This window comes from Leptinotarsa decemlineata, unplaced genomic scaffold (assembly GCF_025532065.1).
Source record: "Leptinotarsa decemlineata unplaced genomic scaffold, Ldec_3_MD MMD2_tig00004307_RagTag_RagTag, whole genome shotgun sequence".
NCBI classification, from domain to species: Eukaryota; Metazoa; Arthropoda; class Insecta; order Coleoptera; family Chrysomelidae; genus Leptinotarsa; species Leptinotarsa decemlineata.
The window spans coordinates 5507933-5534263 of record NW_027412606.1 but is presented as its reverse complement, the minus strand read 5'-3'; the positions used below and the strand labels follow the sequence as shown (position 1 = coordinate 5534263).

The 26331-nt window shown below is 32.6% G+C and overlaps 1 protein-coding gene across 2 annotated transcripts; it reads left to right on the top strand.

Moving 5' to 3' along the window:
• The first annotated feature begins 4190 nt into the window (after positions 1-4190).
• Hrs (Hepatocyte growth factor regulated tyrosine kinase substrate) lies at positions 4191-26223 on the top strand. Of its 2 annotated transcripts, XM_074178838.1 has the most exons (11): positions 4191-4398; positions 4453-4537; positions 8609-8712; positions 9684-9844; positions 13198-13434; positions 13503-13631; positions 14151-14289; positions 20493-20793; positions 22736-23271; positions 25058-25599; positions 25668-26223. In XM_074178838.1, exons 1-10 carry the CDS (start codon positions 4359-4361, stop codon positions 25591-25593), a joined length of 2268 nt encoding a protein of 755 aa, XP_074034939.1. In that variant the 5' UTR covers positions 4191-4358; the 3' UTR covers positions 25594-25599; positions 25668-26223. The 2 variants fall into 2 exon arrangements, with proteins under 2 accessions (XP_074034939.1, XP_074034938.1); XM_074178837.1 differs by having other exon boundaries at positions 25058-26223.
• The last annotated feature ends 108 nt before the right edge of the window (positions 26224-26331 follow it).

Sequence of the window (26331 nt, the reverse complement as noted above, 5' to 3'; positions counted from 1 at the left end):
ATAATTTCAACAGAAACTTCTATATAAACATTAAATTATACAATGAACACTTTTTCCCATTCAGTTTATACTTCAAACATTCTTTATGGAATAGAATCAGATATCAGTCACAGGATTGCTACACAATATACCCATGTCCAATGCTTATAGGACTAAGCACTATTCATTTCAAATAATTTTTCTTGGCACATAGCATATCGTCGGCCTAATTGTAAAACCACGTAACTGCCATTTTGCCTATTTTACAGGAGAGCAATAAAACTTTCTCATTTGACACTTCCTCTATGGTTTCTTACGAAATCAAACACTGTTGTATGGAAATATGAAAATAATCTGTCACACATCAGGTTTTGTGGATTATTATTTTTTTTTATCGTTTCTCAGTGAGTTACATGTTCTGTAAATACTGATTTCTGGAGTTAGGTGTTATGGAATGCGGAGTTGAAGGTTTTGGATAGAGCTTAAATATCCGCTTACATCTCAAAACTAGGAGTTACGTTAAAATCGTAATAGTACAAGAGTTCATATTTAATCCCATGAAGTAACAATGAATGAAAAGGAGTGTTCGATTCTCCAATTTTACATGGTTCAAAGGTCCCAATAATCAAACAGATTTCAATTGGATTAGTTTATTACACAAAAATTCAGAGACAAACCAACCAAAGTTGGAAAATCGTTAAATTTTTCTTAACTAATCAGTTTGCAAAACATCGTAAAATGAATGGTAGTCGGAAGGCATTGTTTGTTTTAGCTCTTGTAGATGATTATATTTTGATCGAGGAATCTTTCGTTTGGATGTGTACAGTTGAGGAAAATCAAATTGACCAATTAAATGTGAATCGTTACACGCCGTGGCAGTTGTTTCTTTCCTTCTAGATCGTGTGTTTTTTGATTGTTTGAGTTCGCATCTTCTGTATACAAAAGACAGCGAATATCTGTTACTTTTGGTTGATCTACACCTACTCCAGGTCTGATTGATTTATATGGCATAGCTTTAGTATAATCTTTGAAAGAAGTGTAGTCTAAGTATTGAACTTTATAAGGCCTGGGGTTCTTTCTGGCCTTGGAACATACTTCTGCGTAATCAGCTGGAACATGTATATCTCTATTTTTCAGATATCTATCAATTGTTGAATGAATTGAGTCACATTCCATTTGGGTGTGCCACTTTTCTAAATATTTTTGTTCTATGACAATATTATACTGTTTTGCTAAATGCATTAGTGTATTTGCCAGTATAGCACAACGATTTTGATAATTGCAACCATCGCTGAAAATTATCACTTTATTACCATTGTTTCTTAGAAGTAGTTGGGAAACAATGAAGTGTGTCAAAATGCTTGCAAACTCATTTCCAGTGAGTTCACCTTCACTCTCATTCCATAAGTAGCAATAGCCATCCTTAAATCTCAAGTCAAAGAAGGTCATATTATGTACCTACAGATAATTTGCTTCGATAGTATAATGCTGATACATTGGATTTTGGGCTTAAAAGTAACGACTGTAAATCGACTGTGTAGACATGTTATTCATTAGCTTTGTCAAATTCTTTTGCTTTTCTTGCTTCTTCTTTTTTTTCCATATGATCGTCATAGCTGCTTTTATCAATGTGATTATGTTTGAATGAAATGCACCTGTCACACTGATCTTTTTTGGTCTGTAGAAACTAAGGTTCAGGTCCTCAAACATTTTATGGAACGTACAACTGGATAATGGATTCATGTTTCTCTGCCCACACCAATCTCATTGCAGTAAAATTCATACAATTTTGCCTTTGATGACCAACATGGTTCAAGATACAGTTTATTTGATGATGATCTACAATAATGACTCTCAACTTTTGGGAGTGTCGAGAAAAACTCTTTCATAGAAATATTTTTTTCAATCAATTCATCTCTTCTATGAACCCATTATTTGTTTCCTCGATTACATTAGGAACTCGAAGTGAAACGGTGCTGTCGATGATTATTGACGTGTTTTCTTCTATAATCCCATTTATGGTTTCCTCGATTACATTAGAAACTTGTCGTGAAACAGTGCTGTCAATAATTGACGTGTTCTCTTCTATAACCCCAACATTTGTTTCCTCAGTTACATTAGGAACTACATTACTATCTGATATTCCTTCACTTGGAATCATACTATCATACAAAGGTGGAAGTGAATCTGTAGCAATATCAGTGGTAGTATCAGTACTAGTCACTGCGTTAGATATCTCTACAAGAGATCCATCAGCCTGCATCACCTATTTGCAAGCCACATAACTCTCTATTTATATGGGACCTTCGGATTATGATTGATAAAACATATAATTTCTATTACATAATGATTATTTGAGATTTTCATTAATTATTATCGGCGATTAAACGTGAAATGACTGCGATAGTTGAAATAAAAAGAGGCTTATATGAAAACACGTTACTCCAATACGGAGTTTTCTAACCTATAATCTCTGTTTTTGTCAAACCGCATAACTCCAATTCATATTAATTCATATTATTCAACTATTCACAATATGAAAATCACTTTTCTATTTGAAAAATATAAAAAAACGGTAATTATTTCGTCAGTGTATTTAACCACGATTGTTAAAAAACTGAATATGTAATAAAAATAAAGACTTGGTAGAGCACTGTTGACATGACTATTACTAACATATGGACAACTAGGAGTTAGTGGGTTGGAAATAACAAAAAACCCTAACAAAAGATACGTGGTTTGGAAATTCCTTTTTATTGAATTCAACGAATTTTTTGGAGGTACGAGGTTTATATCATTGGTGTAGAGCATTTTCTACAACAATTTGATATAATAAACTCGAAATTGATTTTCGTGGAGTTACATGGTTTTACAATTAGGCCGACGATATAGTAAATTATGTTAAATCTTCAATCTGTTGAAATCACTTTTTCCACGCCTTAAGAATAAAATCTCTCGTTAGTGATGGGCTAATTCGAATTAAAAATAATCGATAATTCAATCATAATAATTCGAGATATCGATCCGATATTCTGTGTGATTCTGTGATATCGAATATCATATAATTTGAATTCTTCTTCTTCTTATTATATGGTCGTTGCTTCGGCGCGCTTGACCATAATCTTAAAAAATTTGACATTATTTTATTTGCATCGCAGAATGAACATAGAGATATTGGTATTTTTTTTATTGAACAGATATTAGGTTTTTTGTTGACACTGTTTGATGTTATTTGATCGAGCAGGACAGCGAATAACATTGGATTTTGGCAAATGAAACTAATTTAGTTCATTGTTGTGTACGTTTGATAGCTCTTCAGGCAAATATAAATTTAATTGATTTCTATTCAGTCTATTTTAGTTTCCCGAGGTATTCCATACCAATGAATACATAAATGAATCGATATATATATATATATATATATATATATATATATGATAATAGTGAGTTACAGTCCTGAAAAATATTGAGTAGTGGTGAATTATTATAGTATTATGAAAATTATGAAGGAAATGAATTCAATTTAGTGATGACATCTTTCATGAGTTGTAGAAGATGCAATACTGAAGTGGGAAGGTAGCCGGTTGGGTTGCCATCAGTAGTTCATTCTATCCATTCAATAGGCCACTATGTGAAACGGTGGTTCCAGTCCTACGGCCGGACGATTGATTTTCACTGCTTATACCGTCCAAACCATGTTAGGAATGGAACGTTAAGAGGTAAAGTTTCCGTTAATCCTGAGCTTCCACAAGTTCCGACTTCTAAGGGTTGTCTTTCATATGGTGGTGACAACTTGTTAACGGGAAAACAGATTTCAATGCATGTCTATATAATTTACCCAGCTCATATATTTCTGCAAAAACTCGTTTTCTAGAATCTGGACCAGAATTAAAAGTGATATTGAAGTCTGCGAACCAGTTAAGCCTGATATCTTGACATGGTACTTCATAAAAATTAGTAGTATCACTTTGAATGTTATACAAAATGGGAATTTCGAAATAGAAAATGTTCCGAGAACTAGAAAAATTGATTGTTTCATACAAAAATCGTAACAGATACAAGCGATCCAATCAAAAAGAACATCTTTCAAAAGATTCCGGAGAGATCTCTAGGCTGAGCGTTTAATCTGATATTTTAACATTTGTCGTACACACACCTTCAAACACGGCAACATTGGTAAGTGACATCAACTTCACATGTCAAAAATCATCTGATCATGTCAAACTAATCAGCACAAAAAATCCCCTACTAATCAGTCTGATAACAGTGATGACTCATAATTCACAATTGTAGAAAAATAAGTTGTTTTGTTGAAGTATACTCTAACATTCACATTGTTTTTCATAAATTCTAGGTGTTATTAAATCTAGACCCGTACAATGTCTTTATTTCGTAGTGGAAATTTTGATAAACTACTTGGTGAGTGCTGTGTTGAACATTTTTGATATATACTAATAACACAAATATTTACAGAGAAAGCTACAAGTCATTTGTTGATGGAGCCAGATTGGGATTCAATTCTACAAATATGTGATACAATCCGACAGAATGATGTTCAGTAAGTTGATACCGACGTTTCTTTCATTTATATGCTATATTTCAACATTGTTCAGATTTCACTTCCACTTTTTGCTATATTTCTGTCTGTGTTACACATCAGCCAGGAAAATATAGATAAGTAATAACTTTTTGGATAATTATTGGGCGAAGAGTCCTATGCTAAATTTATAAAAAATATAATTATTTATGTATTCTTGTAACCGAACACGAATCTGAAAACTCTACGTTTGGCGCAAGCATCAACTTTCGATGATACTGCCATTCAAAAGTCAAAAATGTCAAAAAATGAGTTTGAAAATTACCGAATTCTTTAGAACTCTTATTTTTATGAATAGGAGTAACAGTACCGATTTTCAAATGTTGGGTCAATTCACCAAGTTCAATTAACAAATTTATAATATCACAAATAGCAATAAAGACCGATAGTCTTGATAGTTGACAAACAATGTATTGCCATTGAATTGAATTGAAAAAAATAAGAAAAGATTTCATACCCAGTAACTTCACAATATTTCGATTGTGCTCTTATGGTAATTGATAACATATGCAATTGTTAAATTCCTTGCAATCACTTTTGAACAGAACTATTTGTTGTATTTTGATAAAAATAATAAAATACTCTGCCGTAAAAGTTAGTATGAAGAACTACCTCTGTTTTTATAAAGAAACATTAAATGTTTATGAATAGTGATTAACTAAATACAAATTTAACAAAATAATGAAATATTGAACAAGAAACCAGAAGTAATTAATATGAGCAGTCAACATTAGGTTCATGAATAGGTATAAAACATTGAAAGGGGTATATTTTTAGGAGAGGTTAATTCAATTCTATAACGAATGTTTGGAATACAAACTGAATAGAGGAAGGTGTTTTTTGTATAACTCAGTGTTCATAAAAAAGTATTTGTTTTGAAAGTATTTTTCTTTTGTGCAATTCAATTTTTTTATGAAAGTAGCTGTTTCGAGAGGGCTTTCTCTTCCAGTTTGTGTCTGAAAGTTACATCTTTGGATGGTCTACACATCTTTTTTGGAATTGACTGCTTCTTCTTTGGAAGATTCCCACATTTTTTTGTATCAAGATGGAGAAGTAGAAAGCTTAAACCTTTCTTTCCCAGAAAGGTATAAAAAAGTAAAATAAAAATTTAGAAAATTATAAAATATTCAAAAAGAAAACAAGTAAAATAATTAATATGAGCAGACGGTAAAATGTTAAATTAAGATTTGATATAAAAACATTCAGATGATTCTAAACTTTATTTCACTACTACACTGTTAATACAACACAAAAACTTTAACTGAACTTCAGACTCATTCTCAAATATCTATCGCCTTATTAGCTCACTTCATACAGCCCTTCCAAATAAACTTACCTAATATGCCTGTTAGTAGTGCTTATATATGCCAATGAAAGTCTTAGGAAGCCGATAGAATTATTCTCGAAGGGACGTGACACCTAGAAAGATCAGGAAGCATAAGTAGGATAGTTTACGACATTATATATCATAATTCCATCATGATAAATCGATTTCTGTTCAAAATTAGATTTGCAATTACTAACTATTGAAAATGTTTGTCTAGTGTTATGTTTGAAATTAATTGATTAACCACCCAATCTAAAAGGAAAATGGAGTACTATGGATTGAGAGGAGTGGCACTCAAACTAATCAAATCCTACTTGTCCAATCGATTTCAAGTAGTTTAGTAGTTAGAGGAGTTCCTCAGGGATCAATATTGGGCCCCCTTCTCTTTATTATTTATATTAATGATTTGCCAAATATATTCACCTCAAATATCGAGACAATTTTGTATGTTGATGACACCACATTTGGCATCAGTATCAATTAAGGGGAGTGTCCGGCTACAATCCTTGGGGAAGTTTTGGAACAAGCAAAAACCTGGTTCTTGACAAACTCATACTCAATGAAAAAAAAACCAAAAGTCTCATTTTTGAATCCAGAATATCCTACAATGTAGAAAACGACCTAGACATGCTGCACACTAAATTTCTGGGTGTAGATGTAGATGTCAGGCTACTTTGGAACACACATATATATACAATTTGCAATAGACTAAATAGTGCAGTATTTGCTATAAGAAAAGTTTAACAACTTATTAACCAATCCGCTGCAATCCACTACTTATTATGCACTGTTTGAATCCATTATCAGATATGGCTTGTCTGTCTGGAGCTCGGCAGGTCAGTTTCATTCAAATGTTATATTCGTCATTCGGAAGAGGGCTGTAAGATCTATTACAGGAACTAATTTTGAAGACTCCTGCAAACCAATCTTTAAAACGTTTAGAATAATGACACTTTACTCTCTGATAATTTTTGTAAAGTTACTATAAGTCAAACAAAACATTATTAGTTACTCTGTTGTGTCCGATATACATGGTCACAATACTAGAAATAAAGATAATTTGATTATACAAACCTGCTTACAAAGAATGGGCGATACTATTGATATTAAAATGTACAATGCCCTACCTCTCCCAGTACGTTCTCTGAACTTTACTAAATTCAAAAAACATATATAGACATTACTTACGGAAAATCCCTTATATGGTATTAATGACTTTTTCCATTCATTACCTGGACTATAGAGCAAAGATGCCTTGTACTATATTAATATTTTCTATAATGTTATCCAATTTGGTACTGAAAAGCCTTGGGGCAAGTGTCTTAAGGCGAAACATCGATGTATACCAGTGAGGATGACAATGTTCCATGTAAGTGCAATTTGTTACCATTCATTTAAAGTAGAACTCATGCGAATGATATCTGATTTTTATTCCACAACGAATGTTTGCAATACAAACTGAGTAGAGAAAAGTATCTTCTGTATAATTCAGTGTTCATATAGAAGTATTTGTTTCGAAAGAATTTTTTATGAAAGTAGCTGTTTCAGGAGGACTCTCTTTCAGTTTGTGTCTGAAAGTCACTTCTTTGCATGATCTACACATCCATGTATAGAGTTACTTATTTTGAAATTGATTAATTCCTTCCTTTCTTTGGAAGATTCCCTCATGCTTTTTTTGTATCAAGATGGAGTAGTAGAAAGCCAAAAACTTTCTTTCCCAAAAATTAATCACTCCTAAAAATTCGTATATGTTCGTGTTCTGTATCTAATATAATAATATTACATTAGGTATATTGACTGTGATAACCTTGTTATTCATACAGCTGTGGCCATTTATATTCTCAACTAATAAATAAACTCATTATTTTGCATGTGATAAAAATAAGTATCGAGAAAGAATGTAGCATTACTCGTTTAAGATTATGTGGATAAAAAATACCAGAAAATGAAATTTTTAATATTATATCAATTTGGCGTTAACACATTCTTTCTAATACAACATTTCTGATATTGTAGTGATGCTAATACAAATAGAAAAAAAATCACACATGAAATTGTCATATAACGTGGCAAAGAAGTTTGTAGAAAACAGAATGTGATTGATTATTAAAATATATTTATGAATAATTAATTTGATGAGTATGGAAAAAAAATAGATGTGGCAGACAAATAAACGTCTACAGCTGCGTGTTTTGAAAAGTCATATCTCCAAAAGTTGGCGCTTGTGTCAAACATTCTCTATCTAAGAATTATCAAGGTTTGTAATATTGATGATTCACCATTATTTCACTTACCTAATTTGGCGAGAATAGTTACAATAGGAAGACTTTGATTTCACCTAAGATTGGAATATTTATCTTTGCAATAGTGTGGAGTTATTATTACTGAGTCAGAAGTAAAGACATATCAGAAATCTTCGTTATTATCCTACGATCAAATTCAGAAAGTCAAGTTATTTCTGGGAAAATATTTGTTAGGCATAAGATTAAAAGAAAATTGAACAAAATAATTGTTTTTTCACATAATTACATTCAATTTGTATTACATATCTTGTTTATAGTGTCAATTGTCCCAAATTTAGTACATTTCAGTAACCTGGTTCTAAAGTAAGAAATATATTGAATAATTTATTTAAAAAAGTTTTTCCAATTTTATATATTTGGAAAATCAATGTTATGACTCACATCTTTCCTTTTCATTTTCAGACCAAGAAATGCTCTAAATGCTTTGAAGAAAAAACTAATGTCTCAGAATCCTCATAGTGCTTTATATGCTCTTCTGGTTCTAGAGAGTATGGTCAAAAATTGTGGTAAGTACTTAGATTATTTAAATCTTGTATATATATATTTTAAATGATGTAACAAATTTTCCTTTGTTTTCAGTATTTTAATATTAATATTTGTTACAAAAATAATTTGAAGCTTTATAACTCCTATTTAATTATATGCAAGCACTTTCGATAGCTGGTCGTGCTGGTCAACTAGACTCTAGTCTAGTTGAAAAACTCCGGACATCACCAGAAGATGGCAAATGAGACTTTGCCGAAACGTTGTGAAAATATATATATATATATATATATATATATATATATATATATATATACATATATATATAAGGTCTAACCTAATCTAAACAAATATGGAGACATCACAGACCTTCCCAGTAATTTGAAAAGAGGATTTCCAGTTATATAATGCATATGATACAAAGATACACATTTACTAATCACAGAAATATGTGAAGAACTACAAAATAAATATATTCCATTAGAAGTATATCCCAATGGTTTGCTAAAAATAGTACAGTCGTAAATGTTGATAAATCCCTGGCAGTTCAATTATTTACAAAATATGTTAGAACCTAACCGAAAGAAAATCATTATAAAATTCGTCAAATACCAAATTTTTAGGGATCTGTTTAGATTAAAAACTAATGTGAAATAACCACATAGATGATATATCATCTAAACTGATTTTGTACTGTTTTTTTATAGAAAACCTCTGTAACACAGTATCAGGGGAAATCCTGAAACTACTATGTTTGGACTTGTACAATCAAATCTCTCATATGGCCTTATATTCTGGGGTCAAGTATACAATTCTTGGTGAACTCTTTGCCCCAAAAAAATCGTTGCATGACTAATATATCAAAAACAGCTTCATGTAGGAACCACTTTGTCAATCTTGGGCTAATGGCATTGCCTTGTCTACAATTGTACAGATGAAAATCATTTAATTTTTTTCAATACTTTCGAGTAACATATTTCGCTTCATATTTCAGGAACTGTTGTTCACGAGGAACTCACTACCAAACTGTTTTGCGAATTCTTACATGATTTATCGAAGACAACTCCACATGAAAATGTTCGAACAAAACTGTTAGAACTCATTCAGGCATGGAATTTTGCTTTCAGAAAAAATCCCAAACATGGTGCTCTCAAGGTAAGAAAATTGTATAAGAGAATACATGATTTGCTTTGAAATATGAGAAATGTCAATACATAGTTTTTTATAGATGCACATCCAATCTAGTTCCGTTTTGTATAAAAGCAACGCACGAAACGAGAAAAATGTTTATATAAAAGTTGTTTCATTTTTTCAAGTTGTTACCATTTTCCTGCTATAACTTTAGGTTGCAAATCTACATTTTTTATAAAAAAAATACTTCATATAGAATGAGTTTTAATAGTTGGCTGGGATATTTCTTGAATTGTGACAATATTTCATTTATATAGTTCACAACTGTTCGTCGCCTAATGTTAGGGGGTATAATATTATAACTATGGGTAATTTTGTTTCAATAATTTGAATAAACATTTCATAAGTTGTCCAAGAATTATTTGATTGGCAATTTGAAATAATTTTTTGTTGAATAACTGTAAATGTGATGTCTCTAATTTACGAAAGTAGGTTTATTTCCTACATTTAGAAAGACTAGATTATTTTCCCCAAGACTCCTTATTGAATACTGACCTCTTTCGTTGGCGTTACTGCTCCCCCAGAAAAAATGGTGTGCATTGGTGTCGCAGCAAAATTATGAGCTGTGGTCCATCTGTTCATAGGTCCTCAGTCTTACACTTTCCTCAAAGTCAAACTCAAAATATGCTTTATTGTCTGAAGATTCTAGTTATGTAAGAAGCTAGTCATGTAAAACTATACACTATAAAATAATATACATTGCTAGTGTGTTGAATAAAATTTTCAAGTAGATACTGAGCATATGCATATACAACAAAAAAGAACAGAAAAAGATAAAAAAGTTTGTATTTACATAGTGCAATACAACACTTTACGAAAATAGCCAATAAGAATGTATTTAAAAAAAATTTCCAATATTGATTTCTTAAAATGTATTGAGATTCAGACATAAGTCAAATAAAAAAGTATCTTGATAGTACTCTGATGAATTATAATAGGCTCTCTCATTAAAACAATCCTTCAAAACTTTCCTGAATTTCCTGTTTTTGCATGCACCTTTTAGATAGGACAGAAGGTGATTGAATATTTTCAACCCATTAGTTGTTTGTGTACCTGTACGGACAGGTAGCAAGATTTTATTAATGTTCATTTCAATATACAAAACGAGGCAATGAACATCAATAAAATTGGGCTTCCTGTTCTTATAGGTACACAAACAAGGTTCGGTAATCCAAGTTTCTCTTACTTGGTAATTTCAACATGAATCCAGTAACTTTCCATGAATGAATTTTATATCAAAATATAGTTTTGAAGATGTTCCATAAGATCAGTTGGACAGCTAAATCACTGAACTTGTGAAAACTGATCTCTAAAAACTAAAATCAATTTATGAAAGAATAATATTTTATGGCAACGATGACATACACCAAGGAAATTTTGAAGATCTAAAAGAATATTTCATGTGCTAGAATATTATCTTTTGAAATATATTGGTCCGAAACAAAGTCAAAGTTAGGGGTGGTTCAGGTCTATTGTAAGGGCGGAAATACTGATCAAATAATGAATATATCTTTATTTGAAATAGGAAACCTAATATACATATCTATGAGTGTAATAATAACACTAGCACAATGAAATATAAAAAAATACAAATATAGAAATATAGAATGAATAAGTACAAATAGCAAGGTCATAAGTTAAAAAAATTTTAAATTTGAACTAGCATGTAGTTAGACAATGAAGATTATATATAAATATTTCAGTATCATATGTTAATTTGAAGTAGTATTTAAATAGATAATGAAATATAGATACATATATTAAATTATTATTAAAATAGTGATATTTGGTTTCATTACAGATAGAAATACCCTAGGGAACAATTAAAAACAATAGATGATTGAAAATAATGTCCCAAATAATTCCACATAACTATACAATTTGTGTTCTATTGCTTTTTTAAAAAATTCTTTGAGTGCTGTTTTAAAATCTTTCAAAATTGATATTTTTTTCTATTTCTTCTGGTAATTCATTGAACTTGGAAGCCCTTAACAAATAACGAGTTCATGGTACTTCCGAATGCCGGTCTGTTTGTATGTATATCATTGGAATTTCTTGTGTTATAATTATAAATGTTTTTATTTATAAATTATAAATGTTGTACTCTTTCAAATATTCTGGTGCCATTCCATTTACAATTTTGTATACTGGAGTCATTGTAAAATAGTAAAGTCTACTTTCAACTGATAACCAATTTGAACAATCTAGCATACTTTTTATGGGAGTATGACAATTTGTTTTCAAGATTACTCTCATCCCTCGATTTTGTAGTTTTTGTAGCATATTTAATTTATAGGCCCTGCTGGCGTCCTTCAATTTGATCAGTGGTAGAATGTTTATTCTTTTTTGGGTAATTAAAGTTCGTAGGCTAACAGAAATTTTTTTTTTGATAAATTTTGATTTCATGATTCAATATAGTTATTACGATTATAGTTATAACAATTATATCGGTCATACAATTTTTCGATATCATTTTTATAGTAAGATTTTTCTTTATCATCAATATAGGCCTCAGTTTTGATGGTTACCTATTCATCGGTGCTAAATTTTTTCCAGCGCGTATTTCTCCGAGGTTTGAGAACAGAAAAAAGTCGCTGGGGGCCAGATCTGGGGAATATGGTGGATGCGAATCAAATTGAAGCCCAATTCATGTAATTTTGCCATCGTTTTCATTGATTTATGTCCGGGTGCATTTTTTTGATGAAATGATCGCTGTTGATGGTTATTCCCTTTTCAAGATAATCGAATCTCAAAATACTGATACCGTAACCTTGCCAGCCGACTGTTGCGTCTTTGCACGCTTTGAGGTCAGTTCACCATGTGCAGACCACTCAAGAGGACGATCGTTTTGATTCTGATGTGAAATGATGTTTTTTATGTTTTCGTCAGTAACAGCTCGTTTTATTAACTTAGCAAACCACTTCTCAATGGATTATTTTACTGGTGCAAAGTCACAATAATGTTAATTAAGCCAAGCCTTGGCTTCAACAATATATTTTTCACCGTAAAGCAATGCTTTATTAACACATGAAATTTCTTTTTATTAATTTTCTTCAAACCAACAAAAGTTACTTCACTCAAAATTTTCTATCCCACAAACAAACAAAAAATCCGATGGCTGTGAAATTTGTACTACTAGTAGCGCCATCTGTGTGTTAACCTACGAACTTTTCAACCCACCTCATTTAGGCTTGATGATGTGGTATTTTTGTATCCCACTAATTTCTTATACATTAATTCAAAACACCCTGTATGATTCAGAAACTATATTATTGATTGTGAAATAGCTGATCTAATTAGTATAATCTCCTTTGAAGGACTTGATGAACACAATGAAATTCGAAGGATACAAATTTCCAGTTTTGAGGGAAACAGATGCCATGTTTTCAGCTGACACTGCTCCAGAATGGACTGACGGTGATGTTTGCCATCGGTGTAGGGTGCCATTTACTTTGATGCAAAGGAAGCATCATTGCCGGGCATGTGGTCAGGTTTTTTGTGGACAGTGTACAACAAAAACATCTACTTTACCTAAGTATGGAATCGAGAAAGAGGTAAGTTTTCAAACTACTGGTTACACAGTTCTATCTAGATAACAGAAATATTGAATTTATATTTTTAGGTTAGAGTCTGTGACTCTTGTTATGAAGAAACTCTGAAACCTTCAGCAGCTTCAAAAGCTGCATTATTGAAAACAGAATCAGAATTGCCAGCAGAATATTTGAAGAGTTCTTTGGCTCAGCAAAATCAGGTCAGTCCAAGCTATATTTCTAATATCATACATATCTAACATTATCACACACGTAGTTTTGAGACAAAACAAAAACATAAAATCAGGCATATATAAATAACACTCATTTAAGATTTTTCTACGAGGTAGTTCTTCAAACGACATTTTATTGTTGAAACTGGAATAGTGAGTGGAAATTCATTGTAAATGTTTATAACGCTATATTTGACATTTCCCTGTATATATGTATAGTTGGATTTCTCATTTCTAAGATCATTCAAATCAAATCAAAATATACTTTATTTGTCAGAAGATTTTGTATCCCATTGACAAAGCTTTGTAGATTTAAATATAAGCATAACTAATGGTGTATAGATAAAAACTGGCAATTAATACAGGTTTGAATAAAACAGGGACAAATACAATAAAAATAAGTATAAAATGGAATATTAACGTTTGAATTGTGTAATTCAGATGTTGTTGAAACAACTATAAAAAATTACTCCGGCAAAAGTCAACTAATTATGCTATTCATTTCAGGAGCCTCCTAAAAAAAATGAAGATGAACTACGCGAAGAAGAAGAACTGCAGTTAGCTTTAGCGTTGAGCCAGTCAGAAGCAGAAGCGAAAGAAAAAGAAAAATTCAAAGTAACTAGTTCCATACCGTATAGTACCAAAGGTAATATGAAAAAGTTGATTATTGTGATCATAGAAAATCAAATTTCTAATACAATTTTATTCAATTTGACATGAACCAATCTTTGATTTGATGATTCATTCATTCATAGGTTGACGTGCTTCATTTTTCATAATTCAGCACTTGATTTTTTCAACAGAATAAATTATCTTGAATCATTTGGCAAAGCAACAGAAAGTTCAAAACTCGAATATTGAATGATGTATGAGGGTACCGATGATGGCCTGTTGCAAAGCCAAGGTTCGACTTCAACTGCCGAATCATGTTTGTCTTCTGTATCTCTCTGCATATTTGTATGCAAGGCAACCAGATGATACCATAACTCAAAAACTACATCAAATATCAGACAATGCTTTTGGAAAAGAAAGGTTTTGGCTTTTTACTTTTCCATCTTCATACAAAAAATGTGGAAATCTTCCAAAGAGAGAAAGAAAGCAATTAATTTCAAAATAAACTTTATGCAAAGATTTGTATATCATGCAAAGAAGTAACTTTCAGACAAACTGGAAGAAAAAGTCTTTTCGAAACAACTACTTTCATATAAACATTGAATTACATGAAAGAAAAATATTTTTGAAACAACTACTTTTAATGAATATTGAATTATACAAAATCTTATGCAACCTTATGTACTAATGAGTGTAATCTACTCATGTCATCGATTACAGTACGTGACTTTCATTCGCTTATTTGATTTTTAGTTATTTATTCATTCATTTAGACATGTTATCCCCATATACATAGAGTAAAGTGAAAATACAAATACAATTGATCAACATATATGAATCTTCAGACAATAAAGCATATTTAACTTTCAAAACTAGAAATAGTTCAGTGCATATATTGAAACCATTAATTAATTTGTATATAAATATTATATCAGAATTTTCTCTTCTCTTCCTTAGTGAACTGAAGTTGAGAGCATTTGCAAAAAAGTTGTAATTATGGTTTTCTATGTGAATGTTCATTTTATATGCACAAAATCTTACAATTTATTCTGAAACTTTTTGTAATGTAGAGCAGTGATTCTTATAAAATGGTGACCATATAATTGATCCATATTCTAACCAAGAGATTATTAATGCAAAGTAAATTGTTCTAATGGGTCTAACAGATAGGTGATTACAGTTCCGTTAAATGAAACCTAATAGCTTTGAAGTGTGATCTGCAATATACTCTACATGTTCTGCAAAATGTAACTGCTCATCAATAATAACACCTAGGTCATTAACTTAAGTCACATACATTAATTGGTTTTCCTTGAAAGAATATGAAGTGTTAAATTTCCTATTTAATTTGTAAAAACTGATATAACTGCATTTATCAATGTTCATATGCAAATTATTTTCATTACACCCTCTAACCAAGTTGTTCACATCCTGTTGTAATAAATTATCATCCTCCAAAGATCTTATTGGTCTGAAGAGCTTAAAGTTACCTGCAGACATTAAAAAGTCGTTGTTCTCAAAACATTCGGCTATATCATTAACAAAAATGTTGAACAGGAGAGGTGCACAGTGATATCCTTGTGGTACCCTTGATGGAACCTGAATTATATGAGATGTAGCTACCCTATCTTGACTAGCTGAGTACGGTCAATTTGGAAACTCTCAAACCACGATCGACTTTGTTGAGAGAGTCCAAATTATTTTAATTTGTTCATCAAATTCCTTGAAAAAATCAGTGTATACAGCATCCATTTGATCTCTGCTTTCCAAGACATTCAATGTTGTTTCCTCAAACACCAGCAGGTTAGTTGAAGTAGATTTTTTCTGGCAGAACCCATGTTGATTATTTATACATAGAAATCAATTTGGTTAGTCACCAACACTCCCAACTAAGTTTGTCTATAGTGATGAGTGTTAAAAATGGGTACAGCATTTTTAGAAACTTCTGTAGACGGCGTCCGAATAAGAGCTTTTGATTTGGTAACTCTTTTCAGCACTTTTAGTTGAGTTTCTACAAAAAAATCAAGAACCGACCTGCTCCGTTGCCTCTGCAGGTCAAGAGCTAGTCATTCCAAGTGGGTGCAGGTACCATTTTCTTGCTCTAGATCAAGAAACGAGTAAGGAAACCGTATGTATGAAGATGGACAAGTAGAAAGCCAGGACAAACAATTTCGCTTTCTGCTTCGATGAGTTTGTTGGGGGTTTGTTGTCTTGGCACAATCATGTCGCTGGAATTGCAAAGACTGCTTCTCAAAAGCTTGGAACACTGTTCCTAACCAGAAAATTGTACACACCCTAGCAACTTTTGATAGTTTGTAAAGCTCAGTTCAGACCTTCTTTGAAGTATTGTTCTAATGTATGAAGCTATGCCCTTAAGCATACCCTGAAGCTGCTGGATTCCATTCAGAAAAGAGCCATCCACCTGATTGGAGACGTGAACTCACTTGCAACCTTGATAGTCTGGAACATCGAAGAGAAGTTGGAGATTTGCCTCTCTTCTATCCGACATCTTAATAGTGATTTCTTCACTTTCTCCAAATTTTCATCGGTTGTTGATGTGCTGGGACGTCCAGGGCGAGCGTCGTCATTTACATCTTCTCGACCCTCTGTGAAAAGCTTGTACCACTTGTAAACTTGTTTTTGACTCAGAGTACAATCACCGTATGCCACTGTCATCATTCAAAGTGCTTTTGAGCACTTGAAATGATGACGCAGCTGAAACTGTGAACATATGTTCGAGACGAATGTACCAACATAAAAAATGAAAAATCGCTAATCAAATGTACGTTTTCCGCGAAATGTGAACATTCAACTTTTTTTTTTGGGACAAACCTTGTTTATAACAACAAAACAAAAATGCCTATTAATGACAATAATAATGTTGCGTTTTTCCCCGTGGGTCCCCAATAATTGACTACACTGAATAATCAAACTTAACTTTATTTCACTTTGAATACAACAAACACTTCAACTATTATTTGAATGTCTATGTCTTCACTAGATCACTTTGCGTACCGCACTGCAACGTCCACTTGACTGTCGATACGCTCCTGGCTAGCATTTATACAGGGTGTCCCTGGACTTCCTCTTTTCCTCTCGGGAATGTATAGATGGGGTCAAAATATCACCAGTACTTCATATAACTTTTTTTCCTAAAAGTCTTCGTAACCAAGTTACGGGCCCTCGAAGTTACAAAATGAAAAGTGTTTTTCTTTGATAACTTTTCAAGTGAATATTCAAAATCATCCAAATTTTGGTAATTGACTAAACAAATGAATTCCGTCGATGAGCTTTCATGCAGGAGTCAGTTGTTTTGCTACAAAGTCAGGAACGGATTACCCCCGATGGTCCACACCCCAAAACTTTGAAATGACAGATATTTTTCAATATTTTTCAACAAAATAAGGTTACTTGGGACAATTTTATGAATAAAAGTACTCGTGTGAAAAATCGATCGGAGCAACGAGTCTTGATAAAAATGTAGTTCTACTCGACGACATCAAACCCGCTCGTCCACCATTATTTGAAATGAATAATTATCAAAGCAGAAATAATAATGATAACGTTAATTCAACAACATTTATAACTGGAATAATACAAAGTATGCTAAAATGAAGTCGTAAACAAAAAGTACAGTACCTATATGGAAGTTTAAGTCACAATTGTGATAGCAGATATTTTTTCAAAAGAAATATCAAGTTCTGTAGATTCGTGGTGTTTTTAAACTAACAAGCTACTCTACTATGAAATATCGAATTAATTCCATATTTTGTATGTACATAATACGTGTGGAATAATCACGTTTCGTGTTGATCAGTTAGCTGAATCTCATGAAACTCAACATTCGAATGTTTCAAATTCTTCTTCACAGCTAAACTGTTGAGGAGTTTCACTGATAATTATAATTTTATGGGAGAAATTCTTTAACACGAATCTAAATTTAGCTGAAAAAACGCACATCGGAAAAAATATTTACTATACTAATAAAAAGCAAACGAATGAACTACAAAAACATGATCAGGTGAAAAATATCCAGGGAATAATTATGTTCCATTTCTTTCACAGATGTTGACAAAAAAACCTTTTAGAAAGTTTTGATAAAAACTGAGAAACTGGAATGCGATTTTGTTTTGTTGAGTGGTGCGTTGTCATATGACTATCATTGTATTGTCAATATTCTATAGGATATTTTGAATTTTTTTGATATGGCCGAACAGTTTACATTCAATGAATATGCAGATATGCATGTATTTTATGGACGAGCATTTTGTAATGCTGCAGAAGCTCGTCGTCTGTATTCCGAGCATTTTCCTGATCGAACGGTACCGTCAAGAGAAACATTCGAGCGTGTCGATCGCAGCTTGAGGGAGACAGGTATGTAATAATTGATAATTAATTTGAGCACTTTGTTTCATTTCGATATTATTGTAGGTACAGTTTTGACAAAACAAGGTGGTGAGGGCGCTCCTAGGACTGTACGTACCGTTGTATTGGAGGAAAATATTTTGGAAGCCGTCGCTGATGATCCTTCAATAAGCATCAGAAATCTATCAGAACAGTTCCATACATCCAAGTCCACTATTCATAGAATAATTAGGGAACAACTGCTCCACCCATTTCACATCCAGAAGGTACATGCCATGACACCTCAAGATTTTCCAGCACGACTGGAATATGCCAATTGGTTCATGGATAGGCAAAGAGAGGATGTGACTTTTATTGATCGAGTTTTATTCACTGATGAAGCAGGTTTCAGTATAGATGGAGTTATCAACTCTCATAATCTCCATATATGGGCCGAAGAAAATCCCCATGGGATATTGCAAACCAAACACCAACGGAAATTCAACGTGAATGTTTGGGCTGGTATCATAGGAAACCATCTTATAGGACCATTCGTTCTACAGGACCGATTGAATGGAGAACGTTATTTGGAGTTCATTCAGAACGATTTGAATGGACTTTTGGAACATGTTCCATTGCAAACCCGAAGAGATATGTGGTTTATGCACGATGGCGCTCCTCCTGATTTTAGTTTGATTTTGCGTGACCATCTGAACCATATTTTCCACAATAGATGGATTGATAGAGGTGGGCCATATTCATGGCCATCGCGGTCTCCGGATTTAAATCCATTGGATTTCTTTCTGTGGGGGCATCTAAAAAGCCTTGTTTACGCTACACCTATTCACACAAGAGATGCATTGTTGAATAGAATAACATTACATTGTGAAGCCATACGAAACGACCCTGGAATGCTATTTCAAGTACAGAGAGGGTGTCTTCGCAGACTAAGAAAATGTATAGAGAGAGAAGGTGGTCATATCGAGCAGTTTCTGTAGCGGATTTTTCATTTCTGTTTGCTCTTGAGGCTCTTGAGTTTCGTTAGTTAAACATGTTTGCATTATAAAAATTCGTTATGAACATTTTACCTATCATTTCCATTTTCCTTAAAAACTAATATTTTCGAATAATGGTAGACATCTCAGGATAAATGTTGTTGAATTAACGTTATCATTATTATTTCTGCTTTGATAATTATTCATTTCAAATAATGGTGGACGAGCGGGTTTGATGTCGTCGAGTGAAACTACATTTTTATCAAGACTCGTTGCTCCGATCGACTTTCCACACGAGTACTTTTATTCATAAAATTGTCCAAGTAACCTTAATTTGTTGAAAAATATTGAAAAATATCTGTCATTTCAAAGTTATGGGGTGTGGACCATCGGGGGTAGTCCGTTCCTGACTTTGTAGCAAAACAACTGACTCCTGCATGAAAGCTCATCGAAGAAATTCATTTGTTTAGTCAATTACCAAAATTTGGATGATTTTGAATATTCACTTGAAAAGTTATCAAAGAAAAACATTTTTCATTTTGTAACTTCGAGGGCTCGTTACTTGGTAACGAAGGATTTTAGGAAAAAAGTTATATGAAGTACTGGTGATATTTTGACCCAATCTATACATTCCCGAGAGGAAAAGAGGAAGTCCAGGGACACCCTGTATATCATAATTGAATGCAGTAGAAATTTCGCCAAAGTTCCATCGAAATCTGTAGCATTATTCTCGCTGCTTCTAGAGCGGCAGGGAACATTCGCACGCTATTAGCTACGTCACGATTGGTTTATGGCAACCAGTGGCGGCCGGCGTTATTTTCTTTAACGCATGATTTACAACAATAAACATAAATGATAGAGTAATGTAAACTTTTTCATTTACCAAAAATATTTATAGTTGAGCCGGCTCCTTTTGTGCGCCCATCGACCCCTACAGAAGAACAAACCAACCCAGAGTTGGCAAGGTACCTAAATCGATCCTACTGGGAGAAAGTACAAACAAGTGAACAAACTGATACAGTGTCGTCTAGTCCTTCTGCTCCAGCTACAGCCACAGCTCCATTGCAAAATACTGAACCGAAATTCAAAGTAAAAGAAAATGGAATCCCTGACAACGATCTGGAAGAATTTATAAAGACTTTGAGAGGACACGTGGAAATATTCATCAATAGGATGAAGAGTAATTCAAGTAGAGGAAGGTGAGTACTGCTGTTTGAATACACGATGAATTATATATTTTTGAAATATCTCATTAACCCTCCAGTAGGGTCCACGAATCATTGTAGGAAGAAGACACTACTCATGAAATTATAAACCATCTTGAATTTTTGGAAATTCTTGACAAGCCTGACAAGTATCTGCTATGTTTCTGCTTGTCACGTAAAGAACACGTTCCCTTTATTATTAAAATTTTTTTTCGATTCTGTTTTCTTTGTGCTTATTTGTATTTTGATGAATATTATTTTAATTCACTCTTTTGTAGCTGCATACAATTTTTTTTTATTTTGAATCGATTATTATTACTCTTTGTAAATTATATTAGAATTTATCGTAATTAGCTTGAAAATTTATGACTTTAGGTTATGTAATTAGTTTGACATATTCTAGGCAAGCAAATTCAATGAAGAAGTAGGCCTGTTTTTATTAGATAGAAGCTCCACATCAATAACATACCTTTTATATCTCATTGTACCAACGAATGCCATTATTTTTTTATATAAATCTACTAGTCAGTTGTTTATTGCAGAACAATTATATGCTGTTCACATTTGAGTAATGTGATTGTTTTGAGTATGTATTCGGCTGGTCTGTAGGATGTCTTTCCATGAAATAAACACTTTCTCGCCTGTTAGAGAAGTTTTTGGTACTTACTAACACAGTTTATTGCGGTCTTCACTACCGAATAGTAATAATAATAATAATAATAATCATACTTTATTTTCATAAAGAAAATATAAAGTTGTTTAGGAAATTGTCAACACAATAAAATGAAGATAAAGTTAATCATGAAAAATAAATGAGACAATAGTGAAAGAAGAAGAGATATGTGAATTATAAAAAAAAATCTGCTACATAATATTAACTTTCTAACAGATATGCTTTCAGTGTCTGTTTAAAATTATACAGTTGCTTTGAAGCCTTCATATATTCAGAAAGATTATTGTAAATTTTTGGACCAATGTATTCTGGCCCAGTGTAATTAATTTTTAATTTCGCATTTGGCACATGGAACTGGTTTGTGATTCTCATATACTGGTGGTGAATATTTTCAAACACATGCGCTTTTGTGCAACAAATACCTTTTGTGCTGAAGTTGACTCTCCCCAGAAACAAACATCATATTTAATTCTAGAGTCTACATGAGCATAGTATATAGACACTAAATAACTGAAATTGATAAAAAGATGCTTCAGGGAATTGAATTCAGATATCAGATGTTGGCAGTGACTATTCCAATTCAGGAATTAATCCAGATGAATACTTAAAAACAACACTACTACCATTACTTTTTAAAGCTTTGTTATTTACATGGAACTGGAGGTTTTCAACTTTTTTGGCAATTGTGAATACGAATAACCTGTGTTGTATCTGCGTTGAAAAGTAAATCTTGACTTATTGCTCTTGAAAATTAATTTCCTAAAATTTTAGTATCAGGTGCTGTATAACTACTGCCCTCAATTATAGAGTCAATGCTGTTTACAAAGAGAATGAACAAAATAGGACCTAATATGAAGCTCTGTGGTACACCTATTGTTATGTTTCTACATTTAGAGTTAAATTGGAAGGTACTATTATTTTTCGTCATTTGCAATGACACAAATTGATCCCAATTCTGGAGAAATGAATTCCTCATGCAGAACCAATGAGAAAACTATTATATAGCGAAATACGTGTCGCGGTTTTTAAAACTTTCATAGTTAAAATCACAATAAACTATATAAGTAAATTTTGATTTGGATTTTCAATTATCAGCCAATTCCATTCAAAGCTTGGTAGAAGTTGTAATGGTGATAATGTGACGTAACACAAAAAATAATTGTGGTTATATCAGTGGTTGTGATATTCATTCACCACAACCATTGATGGAAGATATCATTATATTTTACTTGCTGGAGAATTTTTCAATATTATTTTTTTTAGGTCTATCGCAAATGATACAAGTGTCCAGACCCTTTTCATGAATATCACAGCCATGCATTCAAGACTATTGCACTACATTCAAGAACATGATGACAATCGCATCCACTATGAATGCCTCCAAGACAAACTCACACAAGTTAAGGATGCCAGAGCTGCACTAGATGCCCTACGTGAAGAACATAACGAAAAACTTCGCCGGGAAGCCGAAGAAGCCGAACGTCAGCGACAACTTCAAATGGCGCACAAACTAGATGTTATGCGTAAGAAAAAACAAGAATATTTGCAATATCAGAGGCAGTTGGCTCTGCAGCGCATACAGGAACAGGAACGGGAAATGCAGATGAGACAAGAACAGCAAAAACAGCAGTACATGATTCCTCAGTACGGATATATGGGTTCTCCAGTTCACGCATCACCTTTTCCACCAAACACCGCACCATCTGCTGGTTCATACAATACATACCCATTTCCGCAGCATATGATCCCACCCCATAGTGCTCCATCACAAATGGGACATCCAAACGGACCACCACATGGTGAGAAAATCATTTCTAGACTTCATCTCATTCATTATTTCGTTTGGATGAAATTTATAGCAGTGCTGATCATTAATTAGTGGCAAACTACAGGCTAAAATTGATTCAACTGATTCGAAAACCAGATGGGTTTTTCATATGAATACTAAAGCTGCTACTTTAGGCTTTGAGACACCTAAAAATTGAATTGAATTTTAATAAATATGGCCATTGTGTCTCACTATTCAGAGATAACAAATTTGATACTATAAATACCAAAATTTCATTGTGAATTTTAACTCTTACGGAGTTAGGGGTGAAGTTTGTGATTATTTTCAAATTATTCAAGTAACAGAAAGCACTGTGCACAGGGATGGATATCGGAGCTGTGTGAATGCAAATGTTCACCCGTTCCTCAAAAATATAACAGCAGTCTATTCAAGGCATTAATTTGTTTGGTTTGATCAAATAAATAACAAATAATGTATTATTTGTATTTATATTGATCTTAAAATCATGATCATTCCATCAAGATACATATGCATTGTCTATATGCCTGAAAATATTAGTCAATACAAAACTCAAAGCAATGTACATAATCACTACACAAGGAAAAGAGACAATATAAGAATGAATAATCATGGACTATATAAATCTAGGAATGCTTCACTTTATTATGCTTCAGAGTTCTACAACAAACTACTTTGCCAAATCAGGTATCTTGAAACAAATAAACTGAAGATTGTATTGAAAGATTATTTAACAAACAAAGCCTTCTATAGCTAAGATGAATTCCTTAACAGTAAATTTGAAATGAAATGTAAACTTTAGAATGTTGTATTTATTGTATCTGTCTCTGAGAAAATGAAACGAAAACTTTAAATTGTTGATATTGTGAAACCTAAGTATCTACTTTGATATATTTTATATAATTTATAAGTCATATTTCTATATCTGTGCTGTATTGACCTGTGTAAAAACTTAATGTTTATTTTAACACCAATAAAATATTCTATTCTATCATGACACAGGTCTATTGAGTACTTTTTGAACAAAGAAAAATCTTACTATAATTAGAAGCAAACTGATCAAATGTGTAACCAAAATTTTGTTGGAGTTGTATATTCCCAAGTGACTAAATTATTAAAATAAATTATAGTAGGTATTTAAACGACTCAGTAAACCCGGCTTTATGTAGCCAATCCATTTTATATTGGATTCGTTATTATTAAACCAGTTTGCTATCGGTAGACAAAAGTACTATTTACACAGGCATTAATGTTAGTTTTAGTAACATCAGTTGTTAGCGGCCCTCCGTTATGATGTCGTGAAAACATGATAAATACAATATTCAACGACTTCTAAATTAACTTTTTTATATAAGGCATGCAAATAATCTTTCACAAAGAAATAAGTACATTTTAATGGAATTGTTCAGTATGAGACTGGGTATAAGTTAGACTACACAAGAGGCGATACCATCACAGTGTTGTTCAATCGTGTTTTCTTCCACTGGAACAGCCTGCCTGAGCATATAATTTGTGCTCCATCAATTAATGCTTTCAAAAATGCTCTGGACAATTACTGAAATCGTGAAAACTAACTTGTAATTTTGTTTTTTAATTGTCACATTCTTTTTTGCTCTCTGTTCAGAATTTGAAATATTTGAAAGGCTATGAAACATGAAACACCAGTAACCCCTTGAATATAATTTATTCAAATTCATTTCAAGTATTTTGGACTTGTTGGTCGCAATTCGGATATTTTCACATTTTTTTACAGGTTTTGATTGACATTTTTTTTGCAGGTTCCTTACCTCCTCAGTCATTACATAACCCCACTCTCGGACACCATCCAGGTTTTCCACAAAGTGCAACACAACCTTCAGCAGCTCCTAATAACCCGGCAGCTATTCCACAATCCCAGTTTGCTCCTCATGGAATTCCTCAGCAGCATATGATGGTTCCAGGTATCTCAATGGGCAATCAAGCTGGTGTCGGGCAAAATCAGGGACCTATAGGACAAGGTTCTACCCCACAGAATCAAGGATTGCCACAGCAAGGTCAGCTGCCTCCACAAAGCCAAATGCATCCACAAGGTCAAATGCCTCCTTTGGGCCAAATTACACAGCAAAACCAGATGCCCCAACCTGGTCAAATGCCCCAACATCAAATACCACAGCAAGGCCAAATACCTCAACAAGGTCCAATGCCACAACCAGGTCAAATGCCCCAACCAGGTCAGATGCCTCCGCATTTTCAACAGGCTGGGGCTCCCCCTGCTAGTCCCCAAAGAAAACAAAATGGAGAAGCTCAAACGGCTGAACTCATTAGTTTTGATTGAATAGAGGTGAAACACAATGATTTTTATGTTGGTACTTCTCCTGTATGAGATAGATACATCTTTAATTCTTACAGGGTGTTGGAAAAAAGATGCCGATTAAGACGGATGATTTTACTCGAACGACCAATAGATTATGAGTTCCAGTTTTTTTTTGAGTCCTTTTTCGATACGCATTTTTATTGAGTTCTAGTTATTTTTGAAGACGATTCTTAAAATCATTGAAGTGGAAAAATTTCACAAGTGAAAATACCCTGTATTGAATATTATGAAATATTACTAAATATTTACTCCACTGTCCAATTGCAAACTTCCTTGTTTAGAAAACATGAAAATATTTTTGTCCAAAATTAAGATTTAAGTTTCCCGATTTTCTATAAATCTCCACAAAACGTTTTCTATTGAATATATTTGTGATAGTAATGGAAATAGATACATGTATAAACAATATAAATATGATTGAAAATTATTCAGTAGATTTTAATCAGATGGACTTGAATGTATAGCATGAAACTATTTTTATTATATCGTTTTGTGTGTTACAGATATATTTTTATTTCCTGTTGCTTAAAATTTATATTAGTTCATTGAATATTATGAGCTTATGTATTCAAATAAATATTATTTGCAAAATGTTTTTTTTTTTTTATTTTCGAAAGGTATATGGAGTATTCGACAATTTTTTTCCTTGAGATGATGCCTAATTGTTTTGGTCTCTAGGATGTCTCAGGGTTGGAGCTT

What these genes read in the sequence shown, in the direction of transcription:
- Hrs (XM_074178838.1), top strand. Translation starts at nt 4,359, where the DNA reads ATGTCTTTATTTCGTAGTGGAAATTTTGATAAACTACTTG. An exon ending in ATCCGACAGAATGATGTTCA is followed by an intron (nt 4,538 to 8,608) that starts GTAAGTTGATAC and finishes TTTCATTTTCAG; the next exon opens with ACCAAGAAATGCTCTAAATG. An exon ending in GAGTATGGTCAAAAATTGTG is followed by an intron (nt 8,713 to 9,683) that starts GTAAGTACTTAG and finishes TTCATATTTCAG; the next exon opens with GAACTGTTGTTCACGAGGAA.